Genomic DNA, 24,864 nt, shown 5'->3' on the forward strand with positions numbered 1-24,864 from the left:
AGTAAATCTGAATCGGCAGTTTAAATCAGGCTAGCGCTGTGAGCTTGTATGTCTGCTATTTTTCAGCTAAAGCATTTTACAGCTAAAGCATCAAATAATTAGAGGTCTTAAATGGGTTAATTAAATACATTTCCTTGTCATGAAAAAGATGGAGAAGCGGTGATTTAGAATAGCTGTCCTACAGTAGCTGTTCTATAGCCATTAGACGTAGCGTTTCTCAACTAGCGGGTGGGGACCCAGAACAAAGTACAAGTCAGTCATTATCAAGGGACTGGTGCACGGTATGAAAGCCACAAAGGCAAAGTACACACAAAGTTTCTGATGCAAAAGAGATTGTGATGAATCAAAGTTGACATGGGAATGTGGTTAACTGTACTCTACTTGGAACCCAGGCGAACGCACGCACGGTTTGGAGAGAGAGCGGCCCATGTTTGAGGCGCCGCTCTTCCATCCATACGGGAGGCACAGGGGGCGCCGTAGCCAATTACTTTTGGACTAAGGATGGGACGATATGAAAATGTCATATCACGATTATCGTGACAAAATAAATCACGAGTTACGATATTATCGCGATAATCAAAATCCATTATCCTGGGGCGGAACATTTGCCAAAAAATAGCCGATCTACAAGCTCACAACGCGTCGCAACGTTGTGAGCTTGTAGATCAGCTATTTTTTGGCAAAGACTTTTGATTGAGAGTGAAAAAAAGACTGTTAAGTATGTATATTATGAATACCTTTTACTAATTATAGAGGGTGTAAGTTGTACCGGATATGCAGCTCGGCAAATAAAAGGTGAATTGATCCCAGTGCATGACGGAGAACGATAAATGAAATCTCCACGATACGATTATCGTGAGTGTTTTTTTATCACGATAAACGATAATATGGCGTATCGTCCCATCCCTACTTGGGACGCGATTCCTAGAATCTATTCCTGGAGACGCCCCTGGGCTGCTGTCATGGCTGACGGTTCCTTTTCATTTAAATTAAAGAATCACAGTGGAGTCACGACATCAGACGCCACGTGAATAATAATAAAAGCATGTTTTGGTGCGCCTGGTTTCTAGCATCTTAAACGCTGCCTGTCGTGTCGTGTGGATCCTATCCAGAGGTTGGTGCGTTGATGAGGATCCAGATGTTGTCATGGACAAACAGGCCAAAGCACAGAGGCTCAGACAAAGACGTCCAAACGTGTCATGGAGACATTTTAAAGGTAGGGTAAAGTGATTTAGTTTAATTCAAATAACAATAACAAAAAAATCACACCCGATGCTCACTACATCGTCACCGTCTGAACACTGGATTAAAATGTGAGAACGCAGTGACATTTTGAGTTCTCTCTACGGACCGTTGTCGAGTAAACGTGGCCTCAGTTGCCCCGCCAAAACTGCTGGGTGACAGGTTTTCCTCCAATCAGGATAGAGCAGGGCCTTCCTCCAATCATGGTCGAGTGTGGGCGGGCCTTAAGAGCACCAAGTCCCGCCCCCCCACTTGATCATGATTGGATGAAGGCCCCTGCCTGTCACCTACATGAAAACTGAAACTGAAACTTAAGTGAAATCACTTACCCTACCTTTAAGTCTTTGCTACAGAATTTAGAAAAGAAGTTCTACAGTTTGGCGTGGAGGGATCCGGGTATCAGGTATCAGGGTATTGGGGTGTTCTGGTTGTACAGTTTGGGGTACAGGGATCCGGGTACATCAGTGTATCAGGGTTCTACAGCTTGGCGTGCAGAGATCCGACCTCAGGCTTGCTGAAGCAGAAGTCCTTCCACCAGGACGGACGCTCCAGCACCTTGTTGCCCTGCATCACCGTGGACCACAGGTTCTTATAGAGCTGCACAGGACACACACACACACACACACACACACACACACACACACAACACACACACACACCACACACACACACACACACACACACACACACACACACACACACACACACACACACACACACACACACACACACACACACACAGGACAACGTTACAATGTGTGTATTACTATACTTGTGAGGTACAAACGTATCCACAACTTTCCAACATCCCATCATGCATTGCGCAGAAGGCGAGCGGCATTTCCGGCGTCGCAGCCGAGTGTGATCTACAAGCTCACAACGGTTGCATCTGCGACGCGACGTGAGCTTGTATGTCTGCTGTTAACCGGAAGTGTCCCGCAGATAATGCTACAGTAAAGTCGTGCGGAAAGGTGGATAGAAGATTTAAAGAAATAAGGTGCAAAAGTGGCAACACATCGGTATTGTAGGTCCACATACAGTAGCTGACCTACCAGGGCCGTTTTTAGCTATAGGCGGTATTCATGGGTTGCATTTGTAGTCCTACACCAGCCACGTTGAGGACCAACACAGGTGTTCTGATTTGTCTGATTGTGCCAATCAGACAAACTGAAACACCTGTGTTGGTCCTCAACATGGCCGTTTAGGACTACAAATGCAACCCATGAATTGGCGGCCGCCTAGAGCGCCATCCTAGAGGGGGCGCCGAGGGGGCGCCGAAATGGAGGGAGTGGACCCAAACCAGCCCAAAACCGGACCAAAATCGTCCCAAAAACCGACTAAAATAACAGCAAAACAACACTAGTATATCGTCATTGTTGGGTGGAAACCTTGTATGTCCAAAACCGTTCGTTTTGTATTTATCATCTATAAAATGTACTAAACTAGTGAAAACAGCAGATCTACAAGCACACAACATCTCGCATCGCGAGGCATTGTGTGCTTGTAGATCTGCTGTTTTCACTAGTTTTGTGCGACGATCTTGTATAATGAAGCAGGGCTTTGCTTTACCAAAAAACTTACACATTTGAAACTTGGAGATACAAGGTTTCTGCCCGAGAGTGACAATATCTGAACTGTTTGCTGGAGTAGCGGGAACGCCACCGGTCGCCCCCTACAATGTTGTGGCCCTCTGCTTGGTACCCTAGACATAATTCGAACCTTGGGGAAAACTATTTGGGGAACCCTGTCCTACGGTATGTCCAAAACAGTTACTTTTAAAATCCCAAGATAGTGGCAGATCAACAAGCTAAAAACGCACCACGTTTTGAGCTTGCAGATCTGCTACTTTTGAAAAAATATATAGTTTATAAAGCTTGGCTAGATAGGAAGTCATAAGAATGAGTTATCAATGCCCCTGGTGGATGAATTTGTTAATGCTCTATACCAGGGGTTCTCAAACCTTTTTAGGCAGTGACCCCCAAAATAAACATATTTGAACAGGGGACCCCCACCCTGACAAGCACTTGGAATTTAGGTATTACATTTAATGTGACTCGGTTCCGCAGATAAACATTGTGAAAATAGCAGATCTACATGCTTGTGAGCATGTAGATCTGCTATTTTCACAATGTTCGCCTCTTGCTTACTTAATATTTGACAGTTTGGCCAGTCCTGACGAATATTCAACCATTCGAATACTTTGAGGTCAAATAATTCGAATACTAAAGATCACTATTCGTGAATGCCCTAGTATGATCAAGTAGTTAATTTGACGGAAAACCACAAAACATTAAATTAATGGAGATAAGAGGTTTCTGCCCGACAGCTATTATATTTATTTATGTAGATATCTTGATTTTTCTGTTTTGTTCTCTTTGACATGCTTCTTCACAGTTAGACCTTTCTCCATGATCTCCCCTCACCCTTTTCCTACTCTCCCTCTCTGAACAACAAAACGATGGAGCTTACGCAAAAAATGCTTTCGACCACTTCTTTAGCCCACACCTGTAAACCATTGATGTGACAATAAAGCTGGTTCTTGAAAAACGACGACAACAACAGTACATGCAGTAAGGCACGTATCCGTCTCTCTACGATCAGTTACACATCGCAGTGTAAACCAGACCCTAGACAGGTTGTTTCTGCATCACTAGAACTTCCATGCCCAGACCTTGACAGTCACGCTCCACTAAACCCACGCACCAACATCTTTTATTGATTACTAACACAAACAACACCAAGCCAAACCAGATCATAATTGTTGACCGTGACCCCGAATACGAGAGAACTGTCCACGCGGCTGTTTGTGAGTGTGGCTAACCCTCCAACCTCACCACCAAGAAACTCTGGGACATGTTAATGGAAGATGAAGGGGCTTCTGAGAGAAAGAGAGAATCCCCCCCCACACAAACCCCCCGCCCAGTGAGTAAGGCTGACTCCTCGTGTTGCTGTGTCTCTCCAATTAAATGTCTCTTTTGCGGGTGTCTTGTTTTCGCTATGTTTACAGTTTACAGTAAAAGAGAGTTGTGATGTAGAAGAACTGGGTAATAACAAAGTCATTATATATTTGCATATTTCATCATCTCTGGCGGTGCTGGAAGGCTGGGAGGCAGAGATGACCGGAACGTTTCGGTACAACAACGTTTTTCGCGGAACGCTCGGCCCAAACGGTTCTTGTATTTGTTTACTGAGGTTAAGTTTAGGATATGTTTAGGTTTAGGCATAGTTTTACTGAGGTTAAAGGAGCTATAGTCAACTTTCTCTTGAAAAAACGGACGCTAAAATAAAAATAATGTTTTCGAAGATATTTTATAAAAAAGAATAAGCTTTAAGTTTCTATTCAAAAATGACCACAAAAAGCCTAAATAAGGTTAGGTTTAGGCATAGTTTTACTGAGGTTAAGTTTAAGAATAAGGTTAGGTTTAGACATAATTTTACTGAGGTTAAGTTTAAGAATAAGGTTAGGTTTAGACATAATTTTATTGAAGTTAAGTTTAGGAATAACGTTAGGTTTAGGGTTTAATTTCAGGAAGGTGTTCCGAGGTTGCTGGATTTGACCGCGTCCAACTAGGTTGTTGTACCAACCGTTCTTGTTTTGCTTTATAAGCCATGTCTGTCGGTTTTTATTGTCTGTGAATTGAGTATAAAGGACCCCAATGGAAGCCATAGGATTTCTTGGGTTTATAATCCTCTTAGCAGACCTTGTATTGAACTGCACTTTCCTGTGCTTTCTTTTGCAAACTGCTAATGAAGCATTCAATCATTCAATCAACCATGTGTTGGCGTGTCTGTTTGTCTAAAATAGGAAACCGGATGGAAAGGTTTCTTGTACACTGCCAGTAGGCCAAGGAAGACACTCTAACCCTAAATCCCCAAACTTTTAAAATCAGCCTCATGGTGGCGCTATAACAGACAGCTTTACTTCTTGGTCCTATAACTCTAGAAATGTAAATCGAAATATATGCACTGGATTCACTGGATCACGATACAACTCCCCATATACTGTAGAGGCATAGATGTGTTCTTTTTTAAACATTCACAGCAATTTACTTGCCTTTTATCAGTCAAAATACAAGTCAGCCTAGAACCTATTTGAGCTACAGCACCCTCTGGTGGTCAAATCGTTAATGACATACACATAACAAAGGCCTCAGCCTCAAAACAAAACAAAAGCCTCATAACAACGGTCTTGCACTCTCCGCAGCGACGCTAATAAATAACCATCGCAGGTGCACACAGTGCAAGCTAATAACTAACAAGAAAAGGTGCACAGTGCAAGCTAATAAATACCAAGGAAAGGTCCGCGGTGTCCAGAACCAAAACATTGACGTAAATGTTTTTCGGGGGAGATTATCGCTCCGTCGGTGCCAAAACAACAAGACAGAGTGAGTACACACACACACACACACACACAGCCTGGCTCCAATTATACCTTAATGATTACCGTAAATCTCCTAGCGTAGGTACACCCAGATAACATGTTGGCTATTAGCCCAGACGGCAGGTCAAATGATATTGTTCTGCTGTCGGGTGGAAACCTCATATGTCCAAAACTGTTACTTTTCAGGATACAAATTCAAAATGATCAAAAAACAGCAGACCTACAAGCTCACACAAAACACATCATTGCTGTTTTTGATGCTTTTGTGTCAGTTTAAATATGGAGATAAGAGGTTTCTGCCCGACAACAACTATATGGGGTAAAATGATAATAATAATGGATTGACATTTATACAGCGATTTATTTATTTTTATCCCACGATTTTGTAACCCATTTTTCACCCGGTGCCAACTGCCTAAAGCTGTAATCCTGGGCGCTGCTCTCCCTCTGCCAACCTGGGGAGAGCCCTGGACTAAGCTCATGCTTCCTTCAGTGCATGAGGAGTGAGCAGGCCGCTTCTTATCACCTGACAGGGGGGAGCTTCCCTGGTTGGACGTAGCATGTGGAAGCAACGTGTTATTCCAACCAGTTCCTTTCCCCTCCATCAGGCGCCCCGGCTGGCCAGGGGGAGGCAGTATAGAGACCAGGATTACTGCATGTTTTTGTGAGGGTATCTACCCTGGGAGACACGGGGAGAACATGCAAACTCCACACAGAAAGGCCCTTTCGCCAACCCCACCTAGGGCGCTGATGACGCGGAGGAGAGAACACGCCCCAGTGGGAATTGAACCCAGGACCTTCTAGCTATGCGGCGACAGTGCTACCGACCTCGCCACTGTTCCCCCTACAGCGATTTATCTTGATAAACTGTACGTGTTATAGTGCTTCACTGTCATTTAAAATGACTGTACAATATGAAGACATTACCATAATGTATAGATCATGGAAGCACACAGTATAGGAAGCAGAAGCTGAGGAAGATAAATGAGGTGGGGATGGAGGGGTTTTTAACTCAATAATGCGTGTACAGTATGACTGATGCTAATCTGACATGTTATATGGGTGTACCTCCTCCACGGGATTTACGGTAATCATGAATTAAGGCCTTAATTGGAGCCAGGTGTGGTGGTTGAAGTGTGTTTGGCACTGAGGAAGAAGCAATAACCGTCTGGTTATTGCGTCCCCGAAAACAGCTTTGTCACTTGTCACTCTGTTTGTGCAACATTTTCTTTCTGTATTTATTTTATGATTTTGTAGATACAGTACGGCGTCTGGATGAATTGTTGTGAATTATTGCCAATGACGGGAAACCACTTCCAAATCTCCATAATTTCAATTTTTTGTATTTTCTTCTCCTCCATAAATTAATGTCCTACTTCATCGTAAGACAGATTCATGCAAAATTAACACAAAATTACCCAGATGTTTTCTGAAAGTGAAAGTGGCAGAGTTTGTCTCAGGGTTATCTAAACAGTGCGATCCAGAGAATTCTTGGGCGGTCATCGAAAGCCAGGCTGTGTGTGCGTGCGTGCGTGTGCGTGTGTGTGTATGCGTGTGTGTGTGTGCATGCGCGCGCTCGCAGGCAGTGAAAGCCAACAGCAAACAGCAAACTGAGTGTTTATGAGTGACTCAGTGTGTGTGTGTGTGTGTGTGTGTGTGCTGTGTGTGTGTGTGTGTGTGTGTGTGTGTGTGTGTGTGTGTGTGTGTGTGTGTGTGTGTGTGTGTGTGTGTGTGTGTGTGTGTGTGTGTGTGTGTGTGTGTGTGTGTGGTCAACACTTGCGGTTTTTAAGCTGTGAGGACGGCCATGTCTTTCTAACTGAACACTTCATTTCCAAACAAGATGTCTCCAAGAAACTACTGTCTGAAATGCTCTGGAACCTGACCTTCCTGCTCCTTGGATGAAGAACCACCGAACAACCTCCAAACATTTTGTCGTAAAGGTCCGGTTCAACTAAAATGACGTCACTCGCATCTTCTGAAAAGCATTACCCCGGATTAGAGTACGGAAAGCTGCACGTCAGAACTCTCCGACAAAAAGTTTGGTGGTCGGAGACAGTATGGACAGGCCTTGAAGTTAAGGCATAAGAGCGGGTACTTAAGACAATAAAAAATACAGCCCTAAGTCTAAATGTAACCCCATATTAGTCTTGTCTGTGGACAAGACCCAATTTATGAATGTCAAGTCTCCAGGTTTTTTTCAGAATACTGTATGTCTGACACTGAGTTAAGCCCTTTGCCCTTTGCTGCATGAATAAAACACATTGGATTTGGTGTGCAATGCTGTGCGGAATCGGCGCTGCGGATCCCAAAAGGAGTCATAAAAGTAGTGATGAGTTTTTTACCACATGCAACAAGACGCACGAATCGAACTGGGTTCGATCGAGAAAAAAAAACGCACGGCCGCAGCCACTCGTCGCACGGCTAATTCGGATCCGGTGTGCATGAGGTCGTAGAGAATCATTGTTTTCTTTAAAAAAATTAAATTGTCCGTTTTATCCGTGCGGATAAACGCGCCTGTGTGCAAAGGGCCTTACTGTTACACTATGTATGGCACATTAGGAGTCCAGCTCTAGCACTAGTGGTTCTAAAAATGTTTTATTTGCAAGGAGCTCCTTAACTCTGAGAGTGTACAAATGGAACCCATACGGGTTTGTTTGGTCACTCTCATAGTTACAGTTGACTGTTATGGTCATTTAGATCTTTAAGTGTTCTTTGGTGATATTATAGTCCACTCATGTTGTTGTGTTCGTGGCAAAAAAAATGAAGTTCTGTTAGACATTATAATAAAACCACAGACATTTCTTGACACTTGTTTGAGTGGCATAACATACATGACATCATCATTCATCATAACGTCAGAGGTCCTTTCACACATCACGCTGTTGGGGCTGAATTAACCCATTTAGGCCTAGAATTATTCAATGCTTTAGCTATAGAAAAATAGCAGATATACAAGCTCACAGCGCGGCACCGAGGTGCCGCGCTGCGAGCTTGTAGATCTGCTATTTTTGAAAAAGTCGTGAAAATGTGTGCAAATCTTTGAATGTATGTATTTTTAAAGCGAATGTTTGTAACTCAAATTTTGCTTCTGGGGGGGGTCCCTGGAACTAGATATTTTGAGATGGGGGTCCGTGGACAAATTCATATCATTTTGGGGGTCCTTCACATGAAAAAGTTTGAGAACCACTGACACAGTAGTCTCTCAAGAACAGACTAACTGAGCTCCAGTTAAGTGAAAAGGACATTTTCTTTGACGATGGTTGGCCAGATTGCTGACATAGAAACATATTTTTTTCCAAAAACCTTTGAAGGATTCAAAAGACACTTATAGAATCGGGTCAAAATTCAAATTTTCACGATAGCAGAACTACAAGCAGAACTACAAGCTCGCAGCGCGGCACTCGTGCCGCGCTGTGAGCTTGTATATCTGCTATTTTTCAATAGTTAAAGCATAGAATAATAATACACTGTAATGTGTACCGTTCTAAATGGGTTAAACCTTACACTGACTGAGCTCTAGGGAGCTGCCAGTGTCCAGTCTGTTCTATGTCAGGTCCTACTGACTCTGAGTTGTATTTATATATACATAATGTAATTACAATGGATGAACTGTTGCACCCCTCCGAGTTACTACAGGGGGTCCTCCAAATCTTTGTGCGATAGAAACCTTTTTTCCCCTCCTTTTTTATATTAACCACTTGAACCCTAGCGTCCATAATGCTGCATTCACACTGAGAGAAGCCAAGCTAATGGTTACATATCAGTGGGCAGGATACTGGTACCTAAAGGATATTTCACTTTCAAAAAAATGTTGGTAATTTTATCATCTAATCAGGCTTTTATGAACACCCTGAACAGTTTTTAATTTGCTTGATTCAATATTTAGATATTTGATGTAAATGTTACCAGGCCCTCCAGGCCCAGGGCCTCTCCCCATACACACCCATTGTAACTTCAAACTTAATTTTAATCATGATAGATTCATTAAAAACACCCATTCTTTTTTCTGGTGACTCATATTACCCTCCTAATACGTGAGCAGGCTGTGTTTGTTCGATAACTTTTTTTTTCATTTATTGTTAATAATTATTTTTTGTATTTAATTTTTCCCAAATAATTATTAAAAATAAATGAAAAAAAGTTATTGAAAAAGCCCATAATGTGTTTCCCTGTTGAAAGTGGAATATCCCCCCCCAAAAAAATTACTATTTATGATCATTCTCAGCCACTGGGTGGAAAGATTGTATTTGTCCATAATATGACATTTAAACTTGCTTCTAAATACAGTGGAGTGGTGGTTGTAGCCTGTATCTGATAACGAGCATGAGTGAGCACCATTTATATGAAGATAAGGATAGAAATAGGTGAAGTAAGTGCTCCATTAATTAAAGCATTTTCCCGTCATTAGCTCTATTTGGACGTTCTAATTTAGAGTCAATTTGTGCTATCTTAAAGAAGGATCTTTTTGAGCAAAGTTTGCATGCACACACACACACACACACATGCACACACATGGACGCACAGAGCGCGCGCACACACACACACACACACACACACATGCACACACATGGACGCACAGAGCGCGCACACACACACACACACACACACACACACACACACACACACACACACACACACACACACACACACACACACACACACACACACACACACACACACACACACACACACACACACACACACACACACACACACACACACACACACACACACACACACACACACACACACACACACACACACACACACACACACACACACACCTACCTTGGGTGTGGGTGGATGTTGTACACATTCTTGGTGCATCTGGCTTGTGTTTAAATGTCAAAGTAATTAAATCCAGAGAGGACCAAACACACTCAGGAGAACAAGAATGAAGTCACACACACATGCACACACTCACTTAAACACACACACACACACGCACACTGCATGAGCTTGCAGATCGTCTATTTTGTGGTATGCGACACTGGCGCACAACTGAGTACAAATGGGCCTAACTCCAGCCCCAACGGACCCATAAACCTAAGGTCCAATCTTAACCCTAACCTTTTCCTACAATCGCTTAATTCTTAAAGTCCCTTTTTAACCATAAAACAACCACTTCTCTCGTGAGGGCCAGGAAAATGGTCCTCACAATAAATCACAATAAATATTTATATAACGTAGCTCCTCTATTCAAGGCGCTTTACAATGATTGTGCATTACATTCGCCCATTCACACATTCATACACCGATGGCAGAGGAAACCATGCAAGGCACCAACCTGCTCACCGGGAGCAACTAGGGGTTCAGAGTCTTGCTCAAAGACAACTCGTCACTAACTCAGGGTTCCCACACATCTTTACCAATTCATTTCCAAAACCTTTCCAGAATCTTTAACCCGATTTCCAGGACTATATAACAATAATTCATCTCAATAATGAGTCGCTTACTCCTATGCACAATGCCCAAAGACAGGCCAGTGGTTCTCAACCTTTTCAGGCCGTGACCCCCAAAATAATCATATTTGAACTGGGGACCCCGGCACCCTGACGAGCACTAAGAGTTGAGGAATTTTGTATAACACGGTTTTATTGTGATCTACATGCTCACAGAGCATGTTTACTTTTACTCAAGTACATTTTGAATTCCGGATTCCTACTTGTGACAGAGTACTTCTACATTGCAGTATTGATACTTTTACTTAAGTAGACTAACACATTTGAGTATTCTTTCCAGAGAAGGAGCAGTCTCTCTCTCTCTCTCTTCTCTCTCTCTCTCTCTTCTCTCATCTCTCTCTCTCTCTCTCTCACTCTCTCCTCTCTCTCTCTCTTCTCCATCACCTCTCTCTCCCTCTCTCTCTCTCTCTCTCTCTCTCCTCTCTCTCTCATCTCGCCCTCTCTCTCGTCTATCTCTCTTCTCTCTCTCTCTCTCTCTCTCTCTCTCCTCTCTCTCTCTACAACACCTGCTGTCTAGCAGCAGACCATGTCTTTTTGGGGACAACATGCAGACAGACAACAGGCAGTGTGTGTGTCAGGTCCGTGTGGCTATGAGTGTGTGTCCCATGGTGGTGGTGACAGCAGACAGCCACCAGCCACATGGAGTCATGGTGGCGTTCGGGACGTCCCGACTTGGACTGGAGGTGCAAGGACTGGAAGAGACGACCAGTAAGCCAAGAAGGCTCCATCTGTCTGGACCACTGACTCACCATGTGTTACAGGAACACAACAACACTATGACGTGCTGCTCTAACACAGGATTGGCTGAGAGAGAGTCATTTTTTTAATTTGTCCCTGGACAATTTGCCTGTGCCTCGTTTTACTTGGTTCTTAATCTGACCCGTTTTTAGTTTAGTTGGGTCCCCTGTAATGGATAAATAATTGCCTATTGTTGTTTTTATGTCATGCTTTTAACCTTTAAGATTTGCAAGAATGTAAAGTGCGTTATAAATAAAATGCGTTATTATTAGAATTAGTAGAGGGGTGAGGGAGAAAGAGAGAGAGAGAGAGAGAGAGCGAGAGAGAGGGAGAGAGATAGGGACAGAGATTGATTGATTGAAGACTTTATTAGAAGTTTGCATAGGAAAAGGTACAGTTTCATGACGGTACAGTTCACTGTACCGTCATGATTGTTCAAGGAAGACAGACAGAGAGAGAGAGAGAGAGATGGGGAAAGGGGCATGGAGAGAGAGAGAGAGAAAGAGAGAGGGAAAGAGTGTGTGAGAGAGAAACGGAGTGACAGGGAGGGAGGTAGGGAGAGGAGAGAGAGCCTGCTCTTAAAACAACACCAGGTCAAAATCATTTCCCAAAGAAGACAAAGTCTGGTGGCTGTTACATCACCCATGCCTCACTCACACAGCTGTGACATGGACGTTAAATCACTTAAATCTTATTTCCTTCATTGACTGGGGCTCCCAGGGCTCTGTACTTGGTCCCCTGGCTTTGGGAGGCCATACTGTAGGTGAGGGGGTCCTGGGGCCTCTAGAGAGGCCAGAAGGTCACTGGTTTGGCTCCCGGCTACGTTGTCAAAGAGTCCTTGAGCAAGACACTTAACCCATAACAGTTCCTCCTCCGAGCGTCTTTCTTCTCTCTCCTGCTCTAAGGCCAGTCCACAGATTTCACACCAATGCAACACAATGCAACAAAAAACGTTTTAGAGACTGTTGCATTGGTCAGGACCAGGAACACACAGAGGATGTTAGAGAGGCAGGAGCTGACATTTCTAAAAAAGGGTGAAAAAAAAAATATCGAAAACAGCAGACCTCCAAGCTTGGAGGTCTGCTGTTTTCGGTGCTTGATATCGCACTGAACTAAGCATAATCAAGGCAATACTGGAGATGTGGAGCAACGGCATGGATTTCTACACAGAGAGGGCAATTCTTTCAACATAAGATGCTGCATTCATGTTCAGGAGAGTTTGGACAAGGTGATTCTATTGAATGCTGCCTTCAGGTATGGCATGGACAGGGGGCATTTGCGTTTCTTTCACCATAGTGATAACTGCATTCATGGTCTGGAGAGGGTACTTTTTAAAGGCGGATAAAAGGGGAGGGGCTCAAGCCCCTCTGATGTCTATGTGTGCGTGTGCCTGGTCAGGACTGACCAGTTGCAGACCGGTGCCATCTGGGGATAATAATAATGGTTGCAAGTAGTTGAGAGGAGTTGCCTTGGAGTGGGCCGACCTACGAAAGACAATTCAGCTGCGTGAAGCTGAAACTATAGGCACAAATAAGTGATCTCCAGGGTCATAACACCTCATTGGAACTAGGCACAAATAAGTGATCTCCAGGGTCATAACACCTCATTGGAACTAGGCACAAATAAGTGATCTCCAGGGTCATAACACCTCATTGGAACTAGGCACAAATAAGTGATCTCCAGGGTCATAACACCTCATTGGAACTAGGCACAAATAAGTGATCTCCAGGGTCATAACACCTCATTGGAACTAGGCACAAATAAGTGATCTCCAGGGTCATAACGCCTCATTGGAACTAGGCACAAATAAGTGATCTCCAGGGTCATAACACCTCATTGGAACTAGGCACAAATAAGTGATCTCCAGGGTCATAACGCCTCATTGGAACTAGGCACAAATAAGTGATCTCCAGGGTCATAACGCCTCATTGGAACTAGGCACAAATAAGTGATCTCCAGGGTCATAACACCTCATTGGAACTAGGCACAAATAAGTGATCTCCAGGGTCATAACACCTCATTGGAACTAGGCACAAATAAGTGATCTCCAGGGTCATAACACCTCATTGGAACTAGGCACAAATAAGTGATCTCCAGGGTCATAACGCCTCATTGGAACTAGGCACAAATAAGTGATCTCCAGGGTCATAACGCCTCATTGGAACTAGGCACAAATAAGTGATCTCCAGGGTCATAACGCCTCATTGGAACTAGGCACAAATAAGTGATCTCCAGGGTCATAACGCCTCATTGGAACTAGGCACAAATAAGTGATCTCCAGGGTCATAACACCTCATTGGAACTAGGCACAAATAAGTGATCTCCAGGGTCATAACGCCTCATTGGAACTAGGCACAAATAAGTGATCTCCAGGGTCATAACGCCTCATTGGAACTAGGCACAAATAAGTGATCTCCAGGGTCATAACGCCTCATTGGAACTAGGCACAAATAAGTGATCTCCAGGGTCATAACGCCTCATTGGAACTAGGCACAAATAAGTGATCTCCAGGGTCATAACACCTCATTGGAACTAGGCACAAATAAGTGATCTCCAGGGTCATAACACCTCATTGGAACTAGGCACAAATAAGTGATCTCCAGGGTCATAACACCTCATTGGAACTAGGCACAAATAAGTGATCTCCAGGGTCATAACGCCTCATTGGAACTAGGCACAAATAAGTGATCTCCAGGGTCATAACACCTCATTGGAACTAGGCACAAATAAGTGATCTCCAGGGTCATAACACCTCATTGGAACTAGGCACAAATTAGTGATCTCCAGGGTCATAACGCCTCATTGGAACTAGGCACAAATAAGTGATCTCCAGGGTCATAACGCCTCATTGGAACTAGGCACAAATAAGTGATCTCCAGGGTCATAACGCCTCATTGGAACTAGGCACAAATAAGTGATCTCCAGGGTCATAACACCTCATTGGAACTAGGCACAAATAAGTGATCTCCAGGGTCATAACGCCTCATTGGAACTAGGCACAAATAAGTGATCTCCAGGGTCATAACACCTCATTGGAACTAGGCACAAATAAGTGATCTCCAGGGTCATAACGCCTCATTGGAACTAGGCACAAATAAGTGATCTCCAGGGTCATAACGCCTCATTGGAACTAGGCACAAATAAGTGATCTCCAGGGTCATAACACCTCATTGGAACTAGGCACAAATAAGTGATCTCCAGGGTCATAACACCTCATTGGAACTAGGCACAAATAAGTGATCTCCAGGGTCATAACACCTCATTGGAACTAGGCACAAATAAGTGATCTCCAGGGTCATAACGCCTCATTGGAACTAGGCACAAATAAGTGATCTCCAGGGTCATAACGCCTCATTGGAACTAGGCACAAATAAGTGATCTCCAGGGTCATAACACCTCATTGGAACTAGGCACAAATAAGTGATCTCCAGGGTCATAACGCCTCATTGGAACTAGGCACAAATAAGTGATCTCCAGGGTCATAACGCCTCATTGGAACTAGGCACAAATAAGTGATCTCCAGGGTCATAACGCCTCATTGGAACTAGGCACAAATAAGTGATCTCCAGGGTCATAACGCCTCATTGGAACTAGGCACAAATAAGTGATCTCCAGGGTCATAACACCTCATTGGAACTAGGCACAAATAAGTGATCTCCAGGGTCATAACGCCTCATTGGAACTAGGCACAAATAAGTGATCTCCAGGGTCATAACGCCTCATTGGAACTAGGCACAAATAAGTGATCTCCAGGGTCATAACGCCTCATTGGAACTAGGCACAAATAAGTGATCTCCAGGGTCATAACACCTCATTGGAACTAGGCACAAATAAGTGATCTCCAGGGTCATAACGCCTCATTGGAACTAGGCACAAATAAGTGATCTCCAGGGTCATAACGCCTCATTGGAACTAGGCACAAATAAGTGATCTCCAGGGTCATAACGCCTCATTGGAACTAGGCACAAATAAGTGATCTCCAGGGTCATAACGCCTCATTGGAACTAGGCACAAATAAGTGATCTCCAGGGTCATAACGCCTCATTGGAACTAGGCACAAATAAGTGATCTCCAGGCTCATAACGCCTCATTGGAACTAGGCAAAGATAAGTGATCTCCAGGGTCATAACACCTCATTGGAACTAGGCACAAATAAGTGATCTCCAGGGTCATAACGCCTCATTGGAACTAGGCACAAATAAGTGATCTCCAGGGTCATAACGCCTCATTGGAACTAGGCACAAATAAGTGATCTCCAGGGTCATAACACCTCATTGGAACTAGGCACAAATAAGTGATCTCCAGGGTCATAACGCCTCATTGGAACTAGGCACAAATAAGTGATCTCCAGGGTCATAACACCTCATTGGAACTAGGCACAAATAAGTGATCTCCAGGGTCATAACGCCTCATTGGAACTAGGCACAAATAAGTGATCTCCAGGGTCATAACGCCTCATTGGAACTAGGCACAAATAAGTGATCTCCAGGGTCATAACGCCTCATTGGAACTAGGCACAAATAAGTGATCTCCAGGCTCATAACACCTCATTGGAACTAGGCACAAATAAGTGATCTCCAGGGTCATAACGCCTCATTGGAACTAGGCACAAATAAGTGATCTCCAGGCTCATAACGCCTCATTGGAACTAGGCACAAATAAGTGATCTCCAGGGTCATAACGCCTCATTGAACTAGGCACAAATAAGTGATCTCCAGGCTCATAACACCTCATTGGAACTAGGCACAAATAAGTGATCTCCAGGGTCATAACGCCTCATTGGAACTAGGCACAAATAAGTGATCTCCAGGCTCATAACGCCTCATTGGAACTAGGCAAAGATAAGTGATCTCCAGGGTCATAACGCCTCATTGGAACTAGGCACAAATAAGTGATCTCCAGGCTCATAACGCCTCATTGGAACTAGGCAAAGATAAGTGATCTCCAGGCTCATAACACCTCATTGAAGCTGAAACTAGGCAAAGATAAGTGATCTCCAGGCTCATAACACCTCATTGAAGCTGAAACTAGGCAAAGATAAGTGATCTCCAGGCTCATAACACCTCATTGAAGCTGAAACTAGGCAAAGATAAGTGATCTCCAGGCTCATAACACCTCATTGGAACTAGGCACAAATAAGTGATCTCCAGGCTCATAACGCCTCATTGAAACTAGGCAAAGATAAGTGATCTCCAGGCTCATAACACCTCATTGAAGCTGAAACTAGGCAAAGATAAGTGATCTCCAGGCTCATAACACCTCATTGGAACTAGGCAAAGATAAGTGATCTCCAGGGTCATAACGCCTCATTGGAACTAGGCACAGATAAGTGATCTCCAGGCTCATAACACCTCATTGCAACGACTTGTGAGCTCTTAGATCGGCAATAGAGGTGGAAAGAGTGCTGAAAAATCCTACTCAAAGTAGAAGTCCACTACTTTAGTGAAAATGTAATAAAAGACAAAGTACAAGTAAAAGTACAAGTCCAACAAATTACTCAAAGTAAGCCTTTTTAAAACTACTTTTTGAGTAAAAAGTAATAGTAAAAGTACTAACCCTCCCCCTTTTTAACATTGATTACATATGTCACACGTTACCCGTTACCTTAGCTGTCCCATATGATGTCAATCATGTCATGTGATTAACCAGGAAGAGAAACATACTACTCAGAAAACCACTTTTAATTACATTTATTTCAACGTAAGATTCTATATGGGTCCCATTCATAACTCTGAACTAGATGAACCCCTCTACATCTGGGCATTAGATGGGCTTACGTGACTACTTTAAAGCCCTTTGCACACAGGCGCGTTTATCCGCACGGATAAAACGGACAATTTCATTTTTTTAAAAGAAAACAATGATTCTCTACGACCTCATGCAAACCGGATCCGAATTAGCCGTGCGACGAGTGGCTGCGGCCGTGCGTTTTTTTCTCGATCGAACCCAGTTCGATTCGTGCGTCTTGTCGCATGCGGTAAAAAACTCATCACTCCTTTTATGACTCCTTTTGCGATCCGCAGCGCCGATTCCGCACAGCATTGCACACCAAATCAAATGTGTTTTATTCATTCAGCAAACGAAAAAAAAAAAAAAAAAAAAACACAACTGTCCTGTGTGCAAAGGGCTTAACTTGAGTATTTTCCACCTCTAATCAGCAATATGCTGGTCTATTGACGACATGCCCACGATAGGGACGCTAGTGTTCATATGGTTGACCAGTAGAGCTGTATGTGTGAATGTGACATAGAACAAAACAGACTGGACACTGCCAGCTCCCTATAGTTAAGTTAGTTTAATGAACAGACTGGACAATGCCAGCTTCCTAGAATTCAGTCTAATTCAGCCCAGACAGCGTGATGTGTGAAAGGACCAGGTCACTGACCAGTCAGTGGGCGTTATGAGAGGATGATGACATCTCTGTTATGCCACTATAAACATGTGTCAAGAAATGTCTGTGGTTAGACTAATGACATTACTGTAGGACAGTGTTTCTCAACCTTTTCAGGCCGCAACCTCCAAAATAATCATATTTTAACTGGGGGCCCCCCCACCCTGACGAGTACTACTTTTGCTATTTTTGAATTAGAATCCTGAAAACTAACATTTTTAGGCATATTTTGCGGTTTCCACGCAAAAGAGACATGTATAAAGTGCATCCTTTACAGTATATATCGCCACTAGTGCTCAGGTAATGAATGCATGTGCATGCACGTACACGCAGCCATGTCTGCATGCATGTGTGTTTGTACAGGCGTGTGTGTGTGTGTGTGTGTGTGTGTGTGTGTGTGTGTGTGCGAGCACGTGTTGTTTTCCTGGAAGGGAAAGGCATTGGAGAGCCAAAGTCCTGCAGTGTTCTTCCAGTAATAAGGAGACACACCCCAATAAAAGAGGGGTGAGAGAGAGAGAGAGAGAGAGAGAGAGAGAGAGAGAGAGAGAGAGAGAGAGAGAGAGAGAGAGAGAGAGAGAGAGAGAGAGGGCAGCAGCAAGATTGGTGAGCTGCTGTGATAGGAGAGGATATCAAATGGAACACAACCACCTTAAAGACTACTACGTAATCATTGTGTATATATCCCTGCACTCGAGTAATCTCGATTTTCGACTTTCAGTTGTACATATTTTATTAGTGGCCAAGCCCTGTAAGGGGCTTGTAAGCCATTATTGAGATTGGTGTTTCTATTATTCTTCAGACACTTTTTCTGTCCTGGCTTGACCGAGCAGTCGCTTTTTTACAAAACTCTGCAATATGGTAGAGGACTATGCCAAACGGCGAAAACACGAAGCTCGCAAAAATTGGCCAATGGTGGCGCTCTAGGAAGCCTTTGAAAGTGCAAACTATGAACAGGTATAGCTCATGCTCTGTTTGACGTACAGCCATGAAACCTGGACACACTTATGCGTCTCCTCATGCCGAACAACATTAACACTCTGACTTGTGACCTCTGACCTTTAGATCTCCCACCATTTTGAATTATATGAAAGACAGTAAAATCGATTTCCGCCTGTGATTTTCATGTCACGTGCACAGAACTTTTTTTACATGAACTTTGGACCAATATCTAAAGATTGATCTGATTTTTTTAAATTTTTTAATAATTCAATGAATATTGCAGTTTTATGCAAATTATTCTTCTACCTCTAAAACATACATGCAAAGTCACATGTTCATGACATTTGGCAAAGATGTAGAGGGTTAGACCAAATATCACTGAAACTACTCTTATTCCAATTGGCCAAAGGGGGGTGCTATACGAAGCGTTTGAAAATTCAAACTTTAAACAGGCATAAGTCATGCATCGTTTTGCATGAAGACATGCAACTTGCTTACACGCATGCCTCGACTCAAGGGGAACACATCTGTGTCTTTGTCAAGTAGGCTCCGCCCTTAGATTTTCTGCCATTTTGAGCGCTTAAACGCTTAAACCTTTTTTTATCATGGGACTTTTGAGGAATTTGCATGAAACATTCTACACACAATCTAAGGACCTTTTGCCTATGAAGTGCACAAAAAAAAATTAATAATAATAATAATAAATATAGCTGCAAGCAGCGATAAAGTGGCCAAAAACATCTCAAATCATGAACACAGCCTGCGTGACATTTTGCACGCACGCTAGGTCAAGGAACAGATGCCACCCTTCTCACATTGGCTGTTATAGTGCCACCAGCGGGTCAATTTTTGCAAAACACATTTTCCCTGAGCAAGACTCCTTGTGGGCAGTGAATCAGCTGGGTTGGGCTGAAAATACTGAATTTCCCTTGTGGGACGAAATAGGTATTTATTTATTTTTTTAATCACGCATGCAGCGTCCGATTGCCGTGAAAGGCCCAAGAACACGTGGCACCCTTTTCCCATTGGCCTATTATAGCGCCACCAGGAGGCCAAAAAACCCTACCTGAGCTGCCGGAGACCTGTTCTCGTTACTACTGTCGCAAAGGGAATAGGACGTCTTGATACTACTCTACTATTCTATTTGATGTGCCGCCCTGAATACTACACATCAAATGAAGTAGTACCGCCTGAATACTACACATCAAATGAAGTAGTAATGCCTGAATACCAGCATCAAATAGAGTAGGCACCGCTTACTCACACTGGGTGTGATTTCTCTCGTACTTTCTTCTGTTTCTGTCTTCATGGCTGCCAGCTCCCACCTGACGTTGTGTGGGAGTCCAGACTGCTCCAGACCGTACCAAACGACTGCTAGTTTGCATAACGTCTTCAGGCTAGGACTGAAGTCTAAGATCTGTAAGATGGGTTGTTGTTGCGTTTTGTCTGCGTATCCAAAGGCGACGATACGATCTTCCACGCAGCAGTACCTCTGAAACCTATGACAACCCCAGACCTTCCCCTTGGCCTCGACCTTCCTCCAGGAGAGGCTTTCTGGATTGAATTTCCACAGATCAGTGAAGCGCCGCCTCAGAGCAAAGTTGAAGCCACCAATTATGTACAGCTCACCGTTGTAGCCAAAGGCGGCATGACAGACACGCTTTTCTGGAACGAGCTGTGCAGAAGTTGTGCTCAGCCAGCAGCTGGTCTCTGTGTCAAACACGTTGATGTTGTTATTGGCCTTGTCATTGTCCCCATAGCCCCCAAATACAAACATTCTTGTCCCAATGATGGTGGCAGAGTGTTGGGATGAACCGGCAGGTAGAGTGCCTCTTGCGTTAATTAAAGACCAGACCATTGTGGCGGTGTCCAACTTGTAGACGTCATTAGTACATCCAGCCGGCAGATGTCCTGCATAGATAAACATGATCTTCCCCAAGACGCAGGCTGAGTGGCGGCTCCTCCCCTCCGGAGCGGTCCCAGAAACCACAGGCTTGAACCATCGGTAGGTGTCGACATCAAATGCATAAAGAACGTTGTCTGTGAAGTCCCCTTTGACGGTAATCCAGCCACTGCCAATCTCCGTTATCTTACAGTACAACATCCCTCCCCAGATGTAGATGATGTCTTCTATCGGGACAGCTGTGTAAAACCAGCGCATGGAGGGAACCTCAGGGGGACATCCTCCTCTTCCAGTCGTCACCGGGGGCCTCGTCCAGAGCAAAGACACCGTGTTCAAGACACGCACCTCAATCCGATCACCGTCAACTGTCGTCCCGTTATGGAACCCCCCAAAATAGAACACGTTGTCCCCCACTGGCACAGCAACACAAGCCCTTGGTCCTGTGGTTGGACACACAGGTCCTCTCTTTAGGGGGACTGTCCATCTAAACATGCCTCTCTCCCTTGTCTCTGTTTCTGGCTGTCTGTCGGTATTGACTGTCTCTCTACCTCGCCTGTCTGTCTGTGTCACTCTTTTATCAAACCCTGAAATGTCAAGTACATCCAAAGTCTCTCTCCTGATCTGTCTGAAGGATGCCAAACAAAAACTAATTTTACTCTTATGTACCTGTACAAAGGAACTAACAATAAAGTACAACCTTGAACCTTGAACCTCTGGATGTGTGTAACATCTTACATAGACAGAGCAGAGCTCTGGTCTGACGTCACACAAAACACAAACTGTAGACATTCATGTGTAACAACGTAGGTTTGCACAGGTGTTCTAATCTGTGTACATTTGTGTATTCCACTGCCTTCCAGTCAAAATATGTCTAATGCTAACAGAAAGATAACCTTAGTTTTAAGGACTCGAGTCAAACTACACAGCCAAGACTAAAGCGCATACATTAAATGTACAAACACATATACACTTGCCCTTAGGAAGACCAGCTCTGTAAAAAACGCGTGGCCTTTTACATTTTGTAATAGCCATGATTAAACTTTTCTGAAAGGGTTAGGTGATTTAAATGATTTAAAATCGATATAGTTTCTCGGAAGAACACTGCTCCTAGTTTTTCTTTGATTTCTTTTCCCACTTCTCATGATTTTCCTGCTTTTTTCCCTTGCTGCTTTTTTGCTTTCCTACTTTTTCTTGGCTTGGCCACTTTATCGCTGCTTGCAGCTACATATTTGATTGTATTTTATTCATTGATTGTATTGTACTGTGTACACTTCTGCTTTGGCAATGAAAACCCATGGTTTTGCTATTTTAGCGAGAACGCCATGCCATCCTTGGCATCAAAAGTATTTTTTGGAGAAAATGGACTATAAAGATTTCAATATCCATTGTTCTCTATGGGACGGGAGCACTTTACGTATACGTGGACGTGCGATGGAAACGGATCGCGGACTTAACCAGTGCCACAGTGATAGCAGGACCGAAGGCAAGCCCACAAAACCTTTACTGTATATACAGTATATTTCGCACGACATCGCGGGATGGGCACTCCGGACATCTTTTAATATTTCGTGAGACATTGCGGGATTGGGCACAAAATGAGTTAAATTGAATTGAATTGAATTGAGAGAGAGAGAGAGAGTGTTGATTTTCATCGACTAAAACTATGACGAAAAATGTGCGTCGACCGCGTTTTTTTTTCCACTGACGAAAACTAAAGAAAAACTAAAAAAAAAACTACGCTCTGATGACAAAAACTAAGACAAAATATATCGACAATTTCGTCAACAATATAAAAACTAGACTAAAACGTTAGGGAGGAACTAGTGGAGGAGAAAGTCATTTTATGTTTGGTTGCTCTCAGGTGTTGCTTGCTGAAAATAGCAGATCTATAAGCTCACAACGCGTCGCAGTGCGACGCGTTGTGAGCTTGTAGATCGGCTATTTTCAGCATGCAACCAAGTGTAAAATCAGTCATTAACAGTTTTACTGCCAGATGTTGTTATTTATTTATTGGGTTTTGTGCCAGCAAAAGCACCTTACCTTTGCGATGTTATAGACAAAGATGTATTCATTTTTTTTTTCATCATTATTATTTTCTTTTCTCCTTAAATAGGTGTACTTTCGCTATACTAGCAGTAGAGGGCAGCCTCATGCAAGAATTAATGTGAAATGGCTGCGGTAGGCTACCGTCCGTCTAGACAGCTCAATCGCTACAGAGCAATAGACCCAGAGAAAATAACAAGGAAGAGTGTTGTTACTCCATTGATGCTAACGTCCAGTGGGTTTTTGAGAGCACTTTTAAGGGAGCTGTCTCTACGGTACACACCCGCGCGACCCCTCATCAGTTTACAGACATCAAAACAAGGTACAAAAGAACTAAATCTAAATTTGCTGTAAAAAACAACACTGGTGTGTGTGTGTGTGAGTGTGAGTGTGAGTGTGAGTGTGTGTGTGTGTGTGTGTGTGTGTGCGCGTGCGTGCGTGCGTGCGTGCATCATGCTCACCTGTCCGTCTGCCATGCCGATGGGAGAGTTGAGGATGAAGTCAGGAGGAGCCACGGCGTCCACTAGAGCCACAGCATCATCCTTCAGCTAGACCAAAGGGACACAGAGAGGGAATAAATACCCAAACGCACAGACAAGAATGAGAACAAGAAAGGGGCCGGCAGTGGTTCAGGGGTAGAGATGCTGTCTTATAACACGGAGGGTACCCAGTTCGATCCCGGGCTTCCCCAGAGTTAAGCTGTTTGCACACTGCTGTGTTTTTCGTTGCGAAATGCGTTTTTCAGGGCAAGGAGAGAGAGAGAGATAGAGAGAGCAAGGGCCCGAGTGGTGCGCGAAACGGGCGGCAGTGTGCAAACGTGACTGACATAACGTGAGGTTGATTTTTTTATTTGCGTGCTCCGAAATTCACTCCGATATTCGGCCCGAAAAACGCAGCAGTGTGCAACCACCTTTAGTGTGGAAGTGTCCTTGAGCAAGACACTGAACCCCTAGTTGCTCCTGGTGAGCAGGTTGCTGTCTTGCATGGTTTCCTCTGCCATCGGTGTATGAATGTGTGTGTGAATGGGTGGCTTTACTAGTAATTAACATATTACGTTTTATGCACATATAAGGAGATTCCTATATTATCAACATTAAGGACATTATTATTAAGGATATTATGTTATCAATATTAAGGAGATATCTGGGAATGCCCATATATGGGCATGTTTTGACATAACATTGTTGACTATCATGCAGGGGTCTCCATATTATGAGTAACTGTTCCCATATACATCACTGGCCAGATGGCCAAGAACCCTGAGGTGACAGTGTCACGGATGAAGGCAGATTGAACCCAGAAGTAGAGCCACAACAAGCAGAGTTGCAATTAAAGTATTTAATGTCGAAATAAGCAAACCTTACAAGTAGGCCATGGCATTACAGGAGCAAGGATAGACTGGATACATCATGACATCAGGTTAGACAGGAACATCATGGTGACAGGATACTATGAACTGACATTGAGTGTTTGCATTGAGTCCAGTTATATAGTGAGCAGGGTGATTGCAGAACAGAAGTGTTCACAGGTGTGGAATGGGCATGGCACTGGGCTGATGAGGGAGTGAAGTCAGGTGAGTAACTGGGGCTGTGAGATGTAATGGAATGTGGGAGTGGTCGAAGTGGGGACATGGTCTGTGGAGAGGCAGACCGTGACAGACAGTATTATTATTGATACTGTGAAGGCTTGAGACTGGGAAATGTGTAAAAGAGGGAGAACATGTGATTCCTTCTCCATAGCATGACGCTGTCAGACACACTTTGAC

At 43.8% G+C, this 24,864-nt stretch overlaps 1 protein-coding gene across 1 annotated transcript in view; it reads right to left on the reverse strand.

The window, feature by feature from the left end:
- Positions 1–986: 986 nt before the first annotated feature.
- The window catches only part of acox3 (acyl-CoA oxidase 3, pristanoyl), a 112,396-nt gene continuing 88,518 nt past the window's right edge, over positions 987–24,864 (reverse strand). The window contains exons 18-19 of the mRNA XM_080741346.1: positions 23,561–23,647; positions 987–1,839 (exon numbers count right to left, since the gene is read on the reverse strand). Coding sequence (XP_080597472.1) covers positions 1,720–1,839; positions 23,561–23,647 — 207 coding nt within the window. The 3' untranslated portion in view covers positions 987–1,719. The remainder of the gene's footprint in view (positions 1,840–23,560; positions 23,648–24,864) is intronic.

Source organism: Nannobrachium achirus (assembly GCF_963921795.1).
Source record: "Nannobrachium achirus genome assembly, chromosome: 14".
In the NCBI taxonomy this organism is placed as follows: Eukaryota; Metazoa; Chordata; class Actinopteri; order Myctophiformes; family Myctophidae; genus Nannobrachium; species Nannobrachium achirus.